The sequence below is a fragment of the Gracilinanus agilis genome, chromosome 2 (genome assembly GCF_016433145.1).
Source record: "Gracilinanus agilis isolate LMUSP501 chromosome 2, AgileGrace, whole genome shotgun sequence".
NCBI classification, from domain to species: Eukaryota; Metazoa; Chordata; class Mammalia; order Didelphimorphia; family Didelphidae; genus Gracilinanus; species Gracilinanus agilis.
Genome location: NC_058131.1, coordinates 226,098,844 through 226,114,910, shown reverse-complemented (window position 1 = coordinate 226,114,910; position 16,067 = coordinate 226,098,844). Strand labels below are relative to the sequence as shown.

General features: G+C 39.0%; 1 protein-coding gene across 1 annotated transcript in view; it reads right to left on the bottom strand.

Annotated features, from left to right (window-relative positions):
- XDH (xanthine dehydrogenase) overlaps positions 1-16,067 on the bottom strand; it is a 77,851-nt gene that overhangs the window by 40,824 nt on the left and 20,960 nt on the right. The window contains exons 7-13 of the mRNA XM_044659590.1: positions 11,670-11,738; positions 11,053-11,139; positions 8,196-8,337; positions 6,460-6,552; positions 4,539-4,690; positions 3,289-3,382; positions 2,240-2,349 (exon numbers count right to left, since the gene is read on the bottom strand). Of these exons, the coding sequence (XP_044515525.1) occupies positions 2,240-2,349; positions 3,289-3,382; positions 4,539-4,690; positions 6,460-6,552; positions 8,196-8,337; positions 11,053-11,139; positions 11,670-11,738 (747 nt within the window). The remainder of the gene's footprint in view (positions 1-2,239; positions 2,350-3,288; positions 3,383-4,538; positions 4,691-6,459; positions 6,553-8,195; positions 8,338-11,052; positions 11,140-11,669; positions 11,739-16,067) is intronic.

Here is a 16,067-nt window from a genome sequence, read left to right as displayed (position 1 = left end):
TGATATGAGAGAGAGAGAGAGAGAGAGAGAGAGAGAGAGAGAGAGAGAGAGAGAGAGAGAGAGACTGACTCAAAGATTAGGCTAAAAGTAAATGGAGAGGAAAGAATAAAGGTTTGTCCAAACTTTTTAAAGTATTAACATTTCTAAAGATAGGAATTCTTCTTTACAGCTTCATAGAATCATAGATTTAGAACTAGAAGGGAACCTATAAGTTATCAAGTCTCCATTTAAAAGATGAAGAAACTGAGGTTTAGAGAGTTCGGTGATTGGTCCAGGGTCATATTGCTAGTAAACCCCTGAGTTGGCATTCAAACCCAGATCTTCTTGATTCCAAATCCAGCATTCTATCCCCTCTGTCATATTGCCTCACTTCCTTCACAGCCACCATTCTACAGGAAATGAGTCCACAGTGGGAGAAAGGAATTAGAATAGGGACTAGAGAATTGTCAGATCAAGAAACAGAGATGAGTGAAGATTTATATGGCAATAGACTTGGAGATATTTTCGCATTTAATATAAGAATAAGGATTGGATTTGTGATTTCACTGATACAAGGAATTCTCAGATGAAGAAATTCCCTTTACTAATGTAAGATGGTATCTTCTTTGTAATTTATAGTCTTAGAAAGTTGTCTAGAACATTGTGTCAAATTCAGATAGAAATGGATAACTGACAGCTGTCTATTGATATAGAAAACCACAAGTTACCATTAGCTATGTTGTGCTATATTTTTATTTATTTTGTTAAACATTTCCTAATTACATTTTCTGGTTCACTCAGGAGTTTTGCCAGTCTGTCTGAGTCTCTGGTCTAGAACAACAAGAGGTTAAGTACTTGCCCAGGGTACTGTCATAACAAATATATTCAGAAATGAGACTCAAACCTAAGACTTCTTGATTCCAAAGTCAGCTCTCTTATCCATTGCACTATGCTCCTTTGAACCCAAACTCTTCATTGTAGTAAAAGGTCTACAAGAGCATAGATCAGATCTGGAAAAAAACTTTAGTGGTCCATTTCATCCATCTATCCCTAATTTTACAGATGACGCTGAGGACCAAAGAGATATAGTTGACACAATGGATAAAACAGAGTCAGGATCCAAAAGAATTTTAGCTGGCTAGAACCCTTGGCCAAATTTAAGGTGAAGTCCAAAGGGAATTTAGAGATATATTACCTATGAGATCCAGAGATAAACTTTACAAGAACAATATGGGAGAGGCTTAGTTAGACATCAGCTATTCTGAGGGAGGAAAAAAATCTGGAGGTCTTAGTGGATAGCAAATTCATTATCAGATTTTGTGTGATATGGCAGCCAAAATAGATAATGAAATCTCAGGCCACATTAAGAGACCCATAGCTTCCAGGACTAGGGAGATGATAATCCCACAGAACTATGCACACATCAGATTGCATTTGAAGGATGGTGTTATTTTTCTGAGTACCATGATTTTAGGAGAACATTGATAAGCTAAAGTGTGTCAAGAAGAAGACATCCAGGAGAATGAAGTTTGGTGTGGAGAAGATAAGATCCTAAGAAGATATAGTGTGTGGAAGTTACAAAGAAGCCAATTTGGGTCAAATATAAGGAAAAACTTTCTAACAGAGCTGCACATGTGGAAGAAAATGAGTTCCCATATTGGAGGTATTTAAGTAGATGTTGGATGACTACTTGTTGGGGATATTATAAGAGCAGTTCCTTTCCTATCTGTGTGGAACTAGATGGTTACTGAGATTCCCTCCAACTCTCAGATTTTGTGATTCTGTGATTGCAGCAGACAGATAGTGAATGGCAGAGCTGGGACAAGTGTGATGTAATCATTTGGAACAATCAAACTGAATGTGCTTTTCAATAAATCAATGTGATCTTGGAATTAACAGTCCAGAAGTGATTTTAGGTTGGTTTGGTAGGGAAAAAAGATAGAAAGAAAACAATTCCAGATGTCAGGGGTTATGAAGTAGACTGCATACTCTACTTCCCTGGAAATCTAGGATCTTAGAAATCTAGGATCTTAGAATTAGGACTGAGAAAGAACCCTAGAGATCATCTTTGGTTCAATACCCTTCTTTTAAAGTTGAAAAAAATGATGTCCAAAAAGATAGTCAGTTGCATGAGACCACAGAGGTAGTGTTTGAACCCAGAGCCTCTGATTCCAGAGTCAGAGCTCTTTACTCTGAAGAACATTCCTATGGGAGTTGGATCTCGGCCAGACTCCAAGGTCAGCTCCAGACAACATCTCACCTTCCTGCTGTAGGGAATCTCAATGGAGAGCAGTATCTCCTCCGGACTTAGAAGCGTCTTTCTATAGCTAGGAAAAAACATATGGTCCATCCGAACAGTCCTCCTTGTCCCTGTATGCAGAAAAGAAAGAGAACTTGGAGGAATAAACTCAGGGGTTTATGTCAGAGCCCATTATCTAGCCAGCACAGAAATATCTGGACACTAGATTTTCTCTTCATCAATTCAGAAATATCATGAGACCTTATATCCAAAGGAAAGAGCTGCTCCATGGAGAATGGAGAAAATCTCAGAGAGAATTTGGCCCTGTATCCTCTGTCTCAAAATATCTTATTAATTTAGGAAGAAATCATAGTTAGGGTAGTGGACTTAGTTCCAGAAGAGGCCTAGACACCATGCAGTCCGACCCCATTTTTCAGATGAGTATCAGAGATTAAGTGATTCATCCCAAGTCATACAGCTGGTAAGTGATAGAACTGGGATTTGAACCCAGGTCCTATAAGTCTAGATCCAGCTTTCTTTCTACAGTACAATGCTGCTTTTTAAAATATGTATATTCATTCATTTACTTGTTTGTCTTTTTCAGAATAAAAAGAGTGCAGTTCCCTTGACCATATTTACAATATTATCCCTTATCATAGTAGTTCGAACTACTCTGACCAGCAAGACTAGATATCAGGGCATCTGAGCTCCCCACTCTACTCCCACCCCTGGCCAAAAAAATACCAATCTCCTATTTTCCTAAGAAATAGACTTTCTGGCAAAACATCCCTGTCAAGTGCCTTCTTTCTAATAATAATAGTAGAGACAGCTTACATCTGTATAGTACTTTAAGAGGTACATTTGAGTCCTTGCCATTCAATAACCCAATGAGATAGGCACTGCAGATAAAAATAATATCCTTCTAACCAATAAAGAAACTGAGGTTTAGGAAGCAACATGACTTACCCATGTCAGACAGCTGGTGATTATTGGAGGCAGGTTTTGAAACTGAGTCTTTCTGACTCAAGCCTGACCCTTTATCTGCTTTGTCTACAACTACACCAACTTACCTTTGGATACCAGAGTAAGTTTGGTTCCACTGGCCATGAACACAGGGTTGAGATCAGAAATTGGGCTGGCATTGATGATGTTTCCCCCAACCGACTGAAACAGAGACATATGGTTAGATCTGACGTACCCCCAGGAAACCTTTGTTCACTAATTCTTGATCTCTGAAAACAGAGGTGGTCTGATGTCTCTCAACACTTTTGTCTATAATAGATTCACCTTACGCCATTTATTGGGTTGTCCCACCATTGAGTATCTCACTAAATTTGAAAATGGGCAAGATAGAAAGGACAATCAGCTTTCTTTAAATCATCAGTGCTAACCACTCAGAATGACTGAATTTGACAGCTGGATCAGTAGTCATCTAGTCCAACTCAGAACCCAAAAGGATGCCTATCTGACAAACGTTTATATAGTCTCTATTTGAAAGACTCCCAAAAGGTTTTGGGATTGTATGCAGGAATAGGCCTTTCCACTTATGGCATAGTTCAAAAATTTTAGGAAGTTTTTCTTGATATCAAACCTATATTTATTTCTTCGTGACTTCCATCCATTGTTCCTAATTTTGCTCTCTAGGTCAAAATAGAACTAGTATAATTTCTCTTCCACATGATAACTCTTCAGATACTTGATCACACCTACATTATCCTCCATTGATCTTCTCTTCTATCTACATATCCCCAGTTCCTTCAACCATCTTCATATGGCATGAACTCAAAGTTTTTTGCTATGTTGGTAATCTAAGTGTAAGACTTTACATTTATTTCTATTATATTAATTCTTACTAGACTCATCCCAGGATACAATACCATCACCATTCTCTTTTAGTGGAATCCTTAGCTTTCTTGTTTATCCTTTCTATAATCACATAGGGGAAGGAGTAGGAAAGAATTATTTTTCTTATTTGAGAACAAAGAATCATAGATTTAGAACTGGGAAAGACCTTACAAGTCAATAAACAGCTCCTTCATTTTACAAATGAAGAAACTGAGGCCCATAAAGGATAAATAACTCCTCCAAAATTATACAAGTAGCAAGAGGAAGAGCTGGGATTTATTGCAAGATCTATTATTTTTTTTTCAGCTATACTTCAGAACCTTAAGAAAACTGAGGCACAGAGGGAAAGAGATGCACTTGGCTAGAGGATGCAAAACAAATCAGCTGCAAAGACTAAAATATAGTTATTATAACATCTCATACATAATCAGCCATTTTTGTTTTACCTGACTGAATCCCTGACACAGAGACTCACCGCTACAGATTTGACCTGCTTTCCAGCAAACCAACGCAGCTGCTCCAAGACTCCTTTAAAGACTTCAGTCTGGTAGGATGGTAGCTCAGCTATGGCAGCCACTAAGGCTTTCTCCACTTCATTCAGAGGGCAGGCCGCCCCAAAGGAGATGCCTAAGAAGGAAGCCACTGTCATTCTTCCTATCAACTTTGACATCACCCACCCCACAACAACTCACACCGTACACATTCATTTATTTGCTGTAGACAGTAGTCAAGTCCTACAGTATGCCCCATTTAATTCACTTATTCAGAATATTAGGTACTGACTATATATAATGCTCCTCCTTTCCATTCCCACTGCTACAACTCTAGTTCTGGCCCTCAGTCAGACTCCTAAATGGTCTGCCCACCTCTAGGCTCTCCTTCTTCCAAACTACTACCAAAAAGTTCAACATTGATCTAGCCATGTTCTTGCTCAAAATTCAATAGGCAGTTCCTAACCAGTTGTTGCATTCCTGTGCTATTCAAGACCTTCCATGATTTGTCTAGTGCCTGCTCTTCCAATCTTTTCTTCTGCTACTTTTCTAAAGCCAACCTAAATCATTTTTATGCATAAATTCTACCCTCTTCAATCTAACCTCTGTTCTTGCTCTTTCTTCCACCTAGAATATCCTCTCCCTTCTCTGTCAAAATGTTGCCAATCCTTCAGAGCCCAGATAAAATGCTATTTCTTCACAAAATCTTTTCTGTTTCTTTCAATGAAATATGCTTTCTGACTCATATGTTTAAAGATTAATCTTGTATATTTTTAATTATGCTTATATTCTACCCAGTTTTTTGGTTATTTTAAATAATGAGGAAAAATCTTATAGACTCTCTTGTCAGAACCAAGAATGGTATCTGGCCAGGAAACCCCTAATGCCATGCATAACCAACAAGGGTCACCCATAATTTTTGCTTAAAGACCTGAGAGGTAAGAGACTTATTACTTCTTAAAGCTGTTCCTTCCATTTTGGGATAGTGTTTGTAGTTAAGAGATACATCCATCTATCTCACACATGACCCTTTCTCTCCACTGCCCTAGTGGGGGTCCTCATCACTTCTTTCCTAGATTATTGCCAAAACCTCCTAATTGATCTCTCTGCCTCAAATCTCTCCCCATTCCAACCCATACTCTACTCTGCTGCTGAAGTGATTTGGTTAGAACATAGTTCTGACCCTGTCACTGACCCCTGTCTCCATTTGATAAACTCCAGTAGTCCTCTATTACCTTCCAAATCAAACACAAAATCCTCTATTTAGTGTTTAAAGACTAAACAAGGTGACCTTTTCTTAACTGTCCAGTCTATTTTTTTGTTAATAAAACCCTTACCTTCCATTTTGGAATCAATACTGTGTATTGGTTCCGAGGCAGAAGAGTGGTAAGGGTTAGGCAATAGGGGTCAAGTGATGTCTGGGAAGTGTCTGAGGACAGATTTGAACCTAGGACCTACCATCTCTAGGCCTGGCTCTCAGTCCACTGAGCTACCCAGCTGTCCCCCTGTCCAGACTTTTTAAACTTTACTTTGCTTCATACGTTCTATAGTCCAACAATACCAATTTATTTACTTTATTTATTCTACACAACACTCCATTTCTTGACTCTCTGTCCTCATACTAGCTATTCACCATGCCCACAATATCTTCCTCCTCACCTCCCAGTTTCCCTTCCTTCAACATATAAATAAAATCAGACCTTTGGTTTATAAGCTTTCCCAGTCTCTCCTGCTGCTGTGTCCTTCCCTCTAAGACTACCTTCCATTAATGTTTTTTTTGCATGTCCCCCTTATTCAAATTTCTTTGTATTTTAAGTGTTTAGCAAAGGGATTGCCACATAATAAATGCTTAATAAATGTGGGATGTTTTGACTCCTCCATACTCAGTAAAAATCTCTCCCTTACCCTCTGGGCCACGCTCCACAAAATTCAGCTCGGGGATCCAAGCCGGGCAGACTATTATAGGGAAGAGCTTATTCTTAAATTTCATCTCAATACCTTTAAAAAAATTAAGAGTTAGAGATCAAGTTATCTTTGTTTTCATCATCATCATCATCACTACTAGAAAAGGCAGGAAAAACAATTGCCCTTCTATTTTACTCACAACTCCAATGGCTAACTATCCCCAAACTCCCTTTCCTGGCCACCAACCCTTGATAGGTTTTGGATCCTTACATTCAATCCAAGGAATATAAACTCAATGAGGGCAAGTACTTTTGCTTTTGTCTTTGTTTTCCCCATGCCTAGAAAAGTGCCTGGCACATAGTAGGTATTTTATAAATGCTTCACTTAGCACTGACATGATCTGAGACAACAGAATTCAGACTGACACAATTGACATTTATTAAGCACCTAACATAGTGATAAAGATAGATGCTGGGCCTCTGCTTTCCCTGGTCTAGGAAACTCCCGGACGAAGAAATTCCCTCTTTCAATGTGGCTACAATTTATATTAGAATGCTGACTGGATAGAGCATTAGGAAGTTGAGATTTGCCCACAGGTTGCAAAGGTAGGACTTGAGACCAGGCTCTGGTCATGAGGACAACTCTCTGGCCACCATAAAATTCTGCTTCTCAATAATAAGTCGCTTCAATTCGACAAAAGGGGCTAGGAACACAACTATAGAAATGATGCTATTGCTGCTCTCGGGGAATTTATGTTCCCCTTGGGAAGGTAGAACATTACTACTCTTGGCTAGCTGAATGCAGGTTGTGCCCTAAACATTCAGTTTAAAACCATTTCTGTTGGAAGACTGGGTGGCGATGAAGGAGGTGGTCACAAACAGGGATCTTCTCCAGCATCTGTACGTCAGGAAAAGGTATCAATTACCACTGACCAATCAGGACTTGCATGCCCAGATCTGAATACAATTTTTGCCAGGGCAGTGAGTGTAGTCGCTCTCCAATGTACCATTTCATCAGTATGTGAAATGGTTCTGGTGAAAGGGAATATCAGATGTAATTTCCCTCCCCAGATTGTCACTCTCTGAAACCATTTGTCATTTATTTCTCCAAACCAAATTCTAGATTTTTAAAAACTGAAAAGGTCTGCAAGAGTACTGGCCATGCATGACTTATCTCCATGATTCTTATAAGCATCTGAACAGACACTGTCAAGGTCACTTGAAAAACCAGAGAACCCAGGGACCTGAGGGATCATGGGATACAAATGAGAAGGGTCCTTAGATTTCATCTAATCAATACCTTTCATTTTACAGATAAGGTAAGCAGAACTCTATAGACACTTCCTAGTTCACATGGGCTATAACTTCCATAGGGGTGGGGTGGGGTGGGACCAGTTCCTTTGACCCCAAATCTACCTCCCAAGTCTTTGAGCAGCCTATTTCTAAGATCACAAAATTCCAGGCACCAAGGGAGGCAAGCTAGAAACTCACTTGGGCATCTCCCTTCCTTCTTATCAAAGTATCTCCTAAGATATGAGACACTAGAAGGCACTGCTACTCTCAACCTATGGTACTTCTTGATTCAGCCAAGAAAGAGCCTGAGAGATTGAAGGACCAAAGGCACCTCTAAGGCATCCAACAGATGTCTTGTGGGAGCTTTGTGGAAAGACCAAAAGGAATAAACACCAGTTTTGGACTTTGACCTTGTGGTTGCCCTTCCATAGCATCCCCTTTTACCAATTTCAGTGTTCCCCACCACCAGCTTGGCATCTGGGTGTTCAGCCTTCAACTCCAACAGTTCCTTCAGGGTTGCAGTCTGGATCCATTTCACACGCTCCCCTTGGAAACACAGCTGCTTCTGGGGCTCATCTTTCAGCCTCTAAGAATATATAGTTCAATTGTTTCTCCCTGGATTGGGGTAAACATACTGCCCCCTCACTTCTTCCCTATTCCTATTTCCTGGCAAAAGTCATTCTTGAATCAACTGAGGTGGCTAGACGATTGCTCTAGATTTTCTTAGGGATAGGGAGTAGACCCTCATTTCCCTAGTGAAAAGAATTTCCAGGTGAGAAAACCTCCTCTACCAACGCAAGGTCTACCCAGAGTACCAAGATTTAAATAACTTGCCCAGGATCTCATAGGTCTTAGAGGAATTTGAGGAAAGATCTCTACCCACAATACCTGCTACTTCCCTTCTCTTCATGAAACTATAGTTTAATGTTCTAAGGCCCCTCCCAAATCTGTTATCCTATAAATTTATGTTATAAGCTATTATCTTCCAGCTATGATATTGTATGGTTCTATATTCTCAAGTCCCTCCTAGCTTTGGTATCCTATGGTTCTACTTTATAAGCTCCCTTTTCAGCTCTGAAGTTTATAATTCTACATTCTTATGCCCCTCTTAGATCTCATATTCCATAGTTCATTCTGTGTTCTAAGGTCCCTCCTAGCTATGATGTTACATCTGAGATCCTTTTCAGCTCTGATAATCTATAGTTGAATGTTTTTAATGCTATATTGTTCTATATTCTAGGACTACTCTCAGCTCTGGAATTCCATGGTTCTGTGGTCCTTTCTAGCTCTGGTATTTTATGCTCTAAACTTCCTTCCAAGTCTGGCATTCGATAATATGAATTCAAGTGAAATGAACAATACATTAATAAATGATTTTGATTTCAGGTTGGATAGAAAAATAGACCAGAGATGTTTGGGATAGAGGGAAACAATAGAATATCACATTATGTTTTATGTGAGGGGACAAAAAATTAAAGATTAAAAGGTAGCCCTCAAATCACATACAAATAAACTTTTCTTTACTCTGTAAACATATTCCTGAAAAGTTGGGAGTCTACCAAATTTTGAAAGTCAGGTTACTTTTATTGAACCAAGGGAATTAAGTTTTGACAGAAACCAACTGATTTTTTTAATGAAACAAAAACTTCTTTTGTAAAGCAAAGGGAATGAACCTCCTACTTTTCATATTAACACAGATAACTTTGCAATCATTTTGAAGAAATCTGGTAGAAATAGGACTATATCCAGGACTGAGGCCTTCAGGCTAAAAAAGTATACATTTTGTACACTTTGTACAAATTGGTACAGATTAGATAGAAGGGAATATATAAATGGATTTACATAGCCTTGAGAATTAGCCATATGAATGAGAAAGAACATCACAAGAAAAGATGAGATTCATCATCTGCCTCCCCATTGAGCCCCCAACTCTACATTCTCTCCACCCATACTCTGGGGAAAAAAGAGAAAAATGGAGAGCTCTTGGAATTGATGAAGAGGAAATTCATGGTCAATGGGAAAGGTTAACATTTTCCTAAAAGTAGAGAATGAAGGGAGAAACAGGGGAGGGGGAAGGACATCTTTCCAGAAACTCATCTGCATTACAAAAAGTTTCAGAGAGATGAAAATCTAAAGTCCAGAAGGTACAAAAAAAAAGAATTGGGATGCTTATTGGTTCAGACCTGTGATTTTACCAAAGTATCCCTGGCTTCCTTCAAGTCAGAATACAGGTGCTTGCTCTTTTAGGATGTCTTCCCTGCTGTTCTTCTAATTGTTGGCATTTTTTACCTAATCACTTTTTAAATTTATTCTGTATCTATTATTTATCTCTATACCTATGTTTCCTCAGAGAATGGAAGTTCCTTGAGGGCAACATTTTTTTTTCACTATTGTCTTTGCATCCTCAGGACCTCACATAGCTCATGGCACATAGCAGGGTCTCAATCAATATTTGTCACAATGATTTAATTCTTTTGCATAGAGACTCCCTACATCTATCTACAAAAATTTAGCATCTGTAATTTTGAGTGTTTGCCTGGGTCATTTGAGAGGATAAGTGAATTGCTCAGAGGCACACAGCTAAGTCTTCCTAACACTTTCTGCTACTCACATGCCACCACCTAACTTAATTCTACAGGTATTATTCTCTCCATTTGACAGAAGAGAAAATGAGACCAAGTGTCAAAGTGACTATCCCAGGTTTAGTTACACAGCTTCTAAGTGTGAAAGGCAAGATTTAGACCCAGGGCTTCCTGACTTCAGATGTACTATATCATGCTATTTCTCAATTGATAAGAGCTAACATTTATAAAGTGCTTTGCATACATTACCCCAGAATAGCCTGAGTTCAGCACACTAGGTATTGTTGTTATACACTAAGTAAATATCAGGAACGACACTCAAACCCAGGACTCCTGGATTTCTGCTAGTTATCTCATAGTCAGTCTGGTATAGGTAGTAGAAAAATCTCTATTTGGTTCTTTTCTCTGACAGTGACTTAGTTCTGACCTTAATCAATACTTGCTCTCACAATTGACAAAATGAAACTGCTTTGATGATCAGATTGAGAGGATAGATTTATGTGATATCATAAAACAGGGCTGAATAATCAGGTAACTTTTTTTCTTTTAAGAAGAGAGTCTCACTTCAAGGTGACTCTGTGTACTTGGAAGAAACAATTATATGGGTTACATGATTATAGTGATCTCAGCTAAGCATCCAAAGGAAAATGAAGCCAAAGCATTGGGTCTCAAACATTCAAGTTGCAAAGGTTTGGTCCCCTCTTTGGGACATTACTTACCATTAACTCTGGTGGGAAGATAGGCTCCTGGGTAGGATCTAATGGCAGGAAATCCTCTGAATTAAACAAAGTTGATGAGAGATTTAACTGCAAAAAAAAAAAAGTAGAGAATGATAAGATGGGAAAAAGGAGTAGGCAGAGGAGGAAGAAGAGGAAAAACGGAGGAGGGGAAGGAAGAAGAGAGAGTAGAGAAGGAAGGGGAGGAAGGGAGAAGGATTAGGAGAAGGAAGGAGAGGATAAGAAAGAGGAGAGAAATATATGAAAGAAAGAGGAGGGAGATGAGAAGAAAGAAGAAAAAGGAGTAAGAGGAGGAGAAAAATTGGACCTTGCATTCTCTGCCTCTTTTAAAATATCTAAGAGAAAGCCTTACAGAATTTGCTTCACTCACATACTGAGCTGGAGTAGAAGAGCAGAGATTAGAAATTGCTTTGCAATAACCTTTGAAGTAAAACCCAGATATATGTGAGACAATGGCCCATAAGAGACAACAAGGTGATGACCTCCCAAACTTTCAGAGGCTTCTCCCTCCCTTGCCCAGCTGGCAGCCCCTTATCAGATTTCAATAGTCCATACTCTGGTCAGGATAGGGAAAGGGAAGGGCCGAAGGCAGGGCTTACCGTGCTATTTTCTTTTTGATACATACAGCAGTTTGGATTCTCCCCCTTTCCTCCACAGCATCCCCCATCCTAAGAGAAAAAGAAATATTCACATTTACTCAGAAACCTTTTCAGAGCTAAAAACAAAACAAAAACAAACCAACTAAATTTCTCTTCAGAAAACTATAGGTTCTATTTCCTCTCCTTGAATCCATGAGTTTAAAGATTTCCCATCTCATCTTCCCCTCATCCTCAACAAGAGCTGGTAACTTTTCTGTTGCTTGGGTCTAATCTAATCATAAGACATTCCTAAACCACTAACTTTGTCTTAACCCCTTGTAACAGGCACAGTACACAGCTAGGCAGAACCAATACAAGGTTTACCTCTTGCCTAGAAGATCGATTCCTTTAACTTGAGATGCTCCCTACTCCAACCTCTTCTCCACACAGCTGCCCAAGTGATTTTCTTTCTTTTTTTTTTAAACCTTTACCTTCCATCTCGGAATCAATACAGTGTATTGGTTGTAAGGCAGAAGAGCAGTTAGGACTAGGCAATGGAGATTAAGTGATTTGCCCACAGTCACATAGCTAGGAAGTGTCTGAGGTCAGATTTGAACCCAGGACCTCCCATCTCTAGGCCTGGCTCTTTATCCACTGAGCCATCTAGATGCTCCAAAACAAGTGATTTTCTTAAAGCCCAGATTGGACCATGCCACTCCCTTACTCAAGAAATTGCCTATGGCTCTCTATTACCTCTAGTCACAAATGAAGACTCTTCTTTTTGGCATTTCACAACCTGGTTCCAACTTCCCTTTCCAGACTCATCATGCACTGCTCCCCCTCATGTCTGAGCTATGATATAGCCAACCTGACCTTGCTGCTCCTCAGAAACAACATCTTGTTTCCTTCTCACCAACATGTCTTAGAATCCTTTAGCTCCCATCAAATGCACCTTTTACATGGCATCTCTCCTGCTTCTAGCACAGACCCAGCCCCACAAAAAAAATGGGTTTTGGGGATGTATATTTTGTATATAATGATGTATAGACATGTTTCCCTCAAAATAAAACCTCTTTGAGTGCAGGGAATGTTTTATTTCTAATTTTGTCTTCCCAGTGCTTAGCTCATAGCAGATGCTTATCCATTAACCTACTGATTGATATTAGAGTTTGACAATGACAATAATGATACTATTTTTATAGTCGAGTTTGAAGGACTCAATAATTCTCAAACATTTAATGACTACTTGTTACAGAAAAGAAGAGGAAGAAGGATACAGAATGGATGTCACAGGTCTGCTCTCAGAGAACATCTATCTGACGGAGGAAAAATACTTCAACAAACAGCTCTGATACAGGACAAAGGGTGATAAGTGTAAAGGGAAGAGAGGAGTGTCACAAGGAATTTAAGTAGGGAAGGAGAAAGAGACCATTGTTAGATGATGAAGGGAGGTAAGAAAGGCTTCAAGGAGGAGGTGTCACATGGATTGGGCTTGTTAGAATGTGGGACTCTAGCAGTCAGAGATTAAGGAGGAGGAGAGGAGATACTGGTCTATTCCAAGCATTGGGGAAAGTTCAGAACAAAATCGTAGAGAGGAGAAATGGCAGGGAGAGAAAAGGAGAAAGGAACGATAGACAGGAGTCCAATTTGACTAGAGTATTCTATGGATGAAGGGAAGTTGGTAGCATGAGAAAAATTTAGATAGGGAAATTAGAATAAGATTGGACATATATGGCCTTGAAGTCAGGAATCAGGAGTTTATCCTTTCTCATGCAATAGGAATCACTGAAGGATTTTAAGCATAGTAAGATGATTAGAGCTTACTGGACTGGGAGGTGTGAAGAAAATTTCATGTATTGTTTCAGGAGATGATGCCTGGATATCTTTTCTGGGGAGAAGTAAGCCCTTCAACAAAAAATTGTCTTCTCTACTTTAATCCCATTTTCATTTTTGAGCATGAGTCTCCTACTGGTCTTATTTGTGACATTTTGCCAGCCGTTAAAACAGTCTAGCATTTTCACAATTAAAAGACCAGCATTTTGCAAACTTGGCACAGGGTTCTATTGCTAAATTTCCCATGAGTTTCTTGCCAATGACACTGAAATCCCACTGATTCAGAGCCCTGCCCTGTTCTCTCCAGACACAATGCTGACAGCATCACCACTGAGCTATTCAACAATTTCTTCTGGAAAACTCAATATAGGATGACCCAGTCATGAGTCCCTACAATATTGTGAGAGCTCACAATTCTAAAGCACTTTTCTTAAAGGTTTATAAAGAGCTTTTCTTGCAACAGTCTCATGAGGCAGATTGAACACATTTTGCAGATAAGGAAACTAGATTTAGAAAGCTGAAGTGAATTGCTCATTATTATATGGCTAGTAAGAAACAGAACCAAAGTACCTTAGAATGGTGGAAAGAATCCTGCCTCAGGAATCATAGATTGTAGTTTCAAATCCCATCTCTCACACTTATACATGGGTGATCTTGGGAAAGTTAATTTTCTCAATTTCCACATTTATAAAATGGGGGAAGGGTGCAGTAGATGGCCTCTGAGATTCCTTGCAGCTCTAGATCTGCAGTTCTAGGGGAGATAGGATTTTCCTTTTACTATCCTGCTTCTGGGTAGTGATGGGCACCATGCCTGTATTCAAAGCACTTTATTTTTATTTACATTTTGTAGTGCCACATGTTATCTTTACCCATTGGAATGTAAGCTTCTTAAAGGTAGAAATTCTTTTTTATTTTATTTTTATGCCTATCACTTAGTACAATGGTGGGCACACAGAAAATGTTTAACAAATGCCTATTGCCTGCCATTAATTAATCTTTCCTATCCAGATCAGTATGATTGACTCTAAGAATGAAACGTATAAACTTTGAATACTAAGTCAGATGGCTTATAATAATATAATAGGCAGCATATAATACATTAAAGGTTTACAAAGGACTTTACAAGTGTTATCTCAGTTGTTCCTCACAATAACTATGGAAGGTGGGTGCTATTATTATCTCCATTTTCCAGCAAAGTAAATTGAAGATCAATGATTTGCCCAGGATCATAAAGTTAGTAAATTCTCAGGCAAGATTTGAACTTGGATTCAAACTTCCTTACTCTGGATTTAGCACTGTATACAGCATACAAACTTACTGCCTTAACTGGACATTTTACATAATGGTTTATTTGCAAAACTTTATATATACTATCTCATTTGAGTGGTACAACAATCTTTGCCATAAATATTGAGAAGTGTTCTCATTCCTAATTTTATAGAGCACAGAAATCAAGTAACTTGATGCTGGTCACAAAGCTAATACCTATCAAAATCAGGATTTGATTCCATATCCATCACATTGCCTATATCCTCTAGTACAAGGGTAAGCTTGGTTTGACCTTAGAAGAAAAGCAATCAAAGGGCTTGAGAATAGGACAAGAAGCCATAGATTTATAGTCAAATGGTCAAAACTTGCTTCTGATCAGAGACTAAATAATACACTTCATCAGGGACTGAAACATGTCAATAGTGGCCTTTGGGATAGAGGGGACGGAGAGGCATTTGGACTCAGATTAAGAAGATCTGGGATCCAGGCTCAGTTCCATTTTGTGACCTTTATTTTTTTAGTCTCTTCATCTCTTTGAGTCTATTTCCTCATATTTTTGTTTTATTTTGTTTTTAAGTTTGTGGAGTGGGAGCAGGGATAGGTGTTAGCTAAGGGATCAAAGTTCCCTTCTAATTCTGACATTTCGTGATTCCCAACTTTTTAAAAATTCCTACCTCCTGCAGATTCAACACATTGATTCCTGAGATTAATATTTAACTTCTATTTAGAATCTAAATCAACTCAAGGACACAAAAATTATGGAAAATGGGTGAACTCTGGGAAATTAAGGCAAGAAAATCCTGACTAGCCCCACTCTTAGATTTATAAGTGGGTTAAGTAATTGAGGGCTTCTCCCCAGGATGTTAACTTGTGTAGAGAGAATATTCAAGTTCTTTGTCCCCATCCACTATTTTAGGCCACTCTTATGGTCATGCCTTGGGCCCAGGACCCACCTTTCTCCACCATCTTCACTCAAAGACGCATATCTGCCTGTTATTGCTAGTCACCTCTGCTGGGCCACTGATTCTATGGCTGGATTTTCAGAGGAAAAAACTTCCTTTCCCAGTGCTACTGCCTGTACCCTATCAGGGCAAGCTAACGTCAGTGTGCTGAATCTCCCCACCCCATCACCAATTTGTCCTGCCTGCTAGAATGACTAGTTAGAGTTCAGCTCCATCTTTGCTACCTGCTATAGTTTGTTTTTTTGGAGTAGGGGAATCGTATAAAATTAATCCATATGATCTGTGTTTCTCAAAATAACAGCATATATTGCCACAGTGATACAAGAGCCACTGATTTAGGGAAAAGGAATGATTC